This window comes from Aureococcus anophagefferens (assembly GCF_000186865.1).
Source record: "Aureococcus anophagefferens unplaced genomic scaffold AURANscaffold_37, whole genome shotgun sequence".
In the NCBI taxonomy this organism is placed as follows: Eukaryota; class Pelagophyceae; order Pelagomonadales; family Pelagomonadaceae; genus Aureococcus; species Aureococcus anophagefferens.
The window spans coordinates 19027-20682 of NW_008705594.1; the positions used below are offsets into that span (position 1 = coordinate 19027).

The 1656-nt window shown below is 62.6% G+C and overlaps 1 protein-coding gene across 1 annotated transcript in view; it reads left to right on the forward strand.

Moving 5' to 3' along the window:
* The window catches only part of AURANDRAFT_67287 (hypothetical protein), a gene marked incomplete at both ends in the record, with an annotated part of 11982 nt that overhangs the window by 3807 nt on the left and 6519 nt on the right, over positions 1–1656 (forward strand). Inside the window, 2 exons of the mRNA XM_009042725.1 lie at positions 610–1331; positions 1373–1597. Of these exons, the coding sequence (XP_009040973.1) occupies positions 610–1331; positions 1373–1597 (947 nt within the window). The remainder of the gene's footprint in view (positions 1–609; positions 1332–1372; positions 1598–1656) is intronic.

Below are 1656 nucleotides of genomic sequence, written 5' to 3' on the forward strand. Positions count from 1 at the left end.
GCGATGTTTGGCGGCCCGGCCGTGCTTATCGATTTAACAGATGGCAACCGACATACTGGGTACCGTCTGGGTATGTGGGTGGTCTCCAGTGCCTGTGGGAAGATGAGTGCTTGAGCTTCTGTTCGGGAAACACCGCGTACACACCCGTCTCCGCGTGTAGCGACGGAGCGTGTAACGGAGCGTTTACGTTGCCGGACCCAACCCCGTTGCCGACGACGCCATCACCGTCGACGTCTCCAACTCCTGGGCCCACTCCAAGACCTTCCTTTAGTCCAAGACCTACCCCTGCCCCCTCTCCGAACCCAACACCCGCGCCGAACACTGCCACGCCCCAGCCGACGCCCCAGCCGACGCCCCAGCCGACGCCCCAGCCGACGTTTGCGCCGACGCCCCAGCCGACGCCCCAGCCGACGCCCCAGCCGACGCCCCAGCCGTCGCCCCAGCCGTCGCCAGTCCCGACGATTCTGTCCGCTTGCGAGAACATCGCGCTATTGGGTTCGAGTCTGTCCAATAACGGTTACAGCTGCTCTAACACCGGGCTTGTAAGTCCAGGGCTTTGGATTTCCGGTTGGAATTTTGCGAACAGCTTCGAGGATTACTTCGACGCAGTTTGTGGTACGTCCAACTGGATGTCCGGCCAGTCATGCCGCGATACCTGCAAACAGCGAGGATTCACGGTAGTACCCGATTGCATCATGACCCCGTTACCCCCCACATCAAACCCGACGCCGGCGCCGACAGACGTCCCGACGCCCCAGCCGACGCCCCAGCCGACGCCCCAGCCGACGCCCCAGCCGACGCCCCAGCCGACGCCCCAGCCGACGCCCCTCCCGACGCTCCAGCCGACGCCCCTCCCGACGCCCCTCCCGACGCCCCACCCGACGCCCCACCCGACGCCCGCGCCGACGCCCGCGCCAACGCCCGCGCCAACGCCCGCGCCAACGCCTGTGCCAACGCCTGTGCCAACGCCTGTGCCAACGCCTGTGCCAACGCATGTGCCAACGCCTGTGCCAACGCCTGTGCCAACGCTACCCAAGCCAACGTCCTCGTGGAGCTATGTGAGTGCTTGCGTGCAAACTTGCGTCACTCCGGGGTGGCAGCTGTCCACGCCGGTTGGAGAGACAGATGCGCTGCTCCTCACACAAGTTTAGCTTTATCGAGATGGCACAAGCTTCGTCGGCAGCATGATATCCAGGTCCCCGAATCGTATGCCTGCTTCCCTCGCCCTTGCGCTCTTGCGCTCTTCACTGTTTTAACAGCCCTTGCTGCTACCTACTCACCCGATTTCAGACGCGGCTGCGAGCATATGCCTGCTTTTTGCGCTCTTCACTGTTTTAACAGCCCTTGCTGCTACCTACCCACCCGACTTCAGACGCGGCTGCGAGCATATGCCTGCTTTCCTCGCCCTTGAAGCTCTTCGTTGTTGCGACAGCTCGTGCTGCCGCCTACCCACCGGCCGGCGCGCGCGTACTCGGCCACCCGATTCCCGACACTCTCACCTTGGCAGCCGGACCCACCGTTACCGGGAGCACGAAAAGAATTCTCGAAATAGGTCTCGAAATAGGACACGCATTTCCCCTTGGCGGCGCGCTCCAACGTGAAATTTATAATCCCACAATCCCATATAGCTATGACTATTTTGAATACACGCCCTCT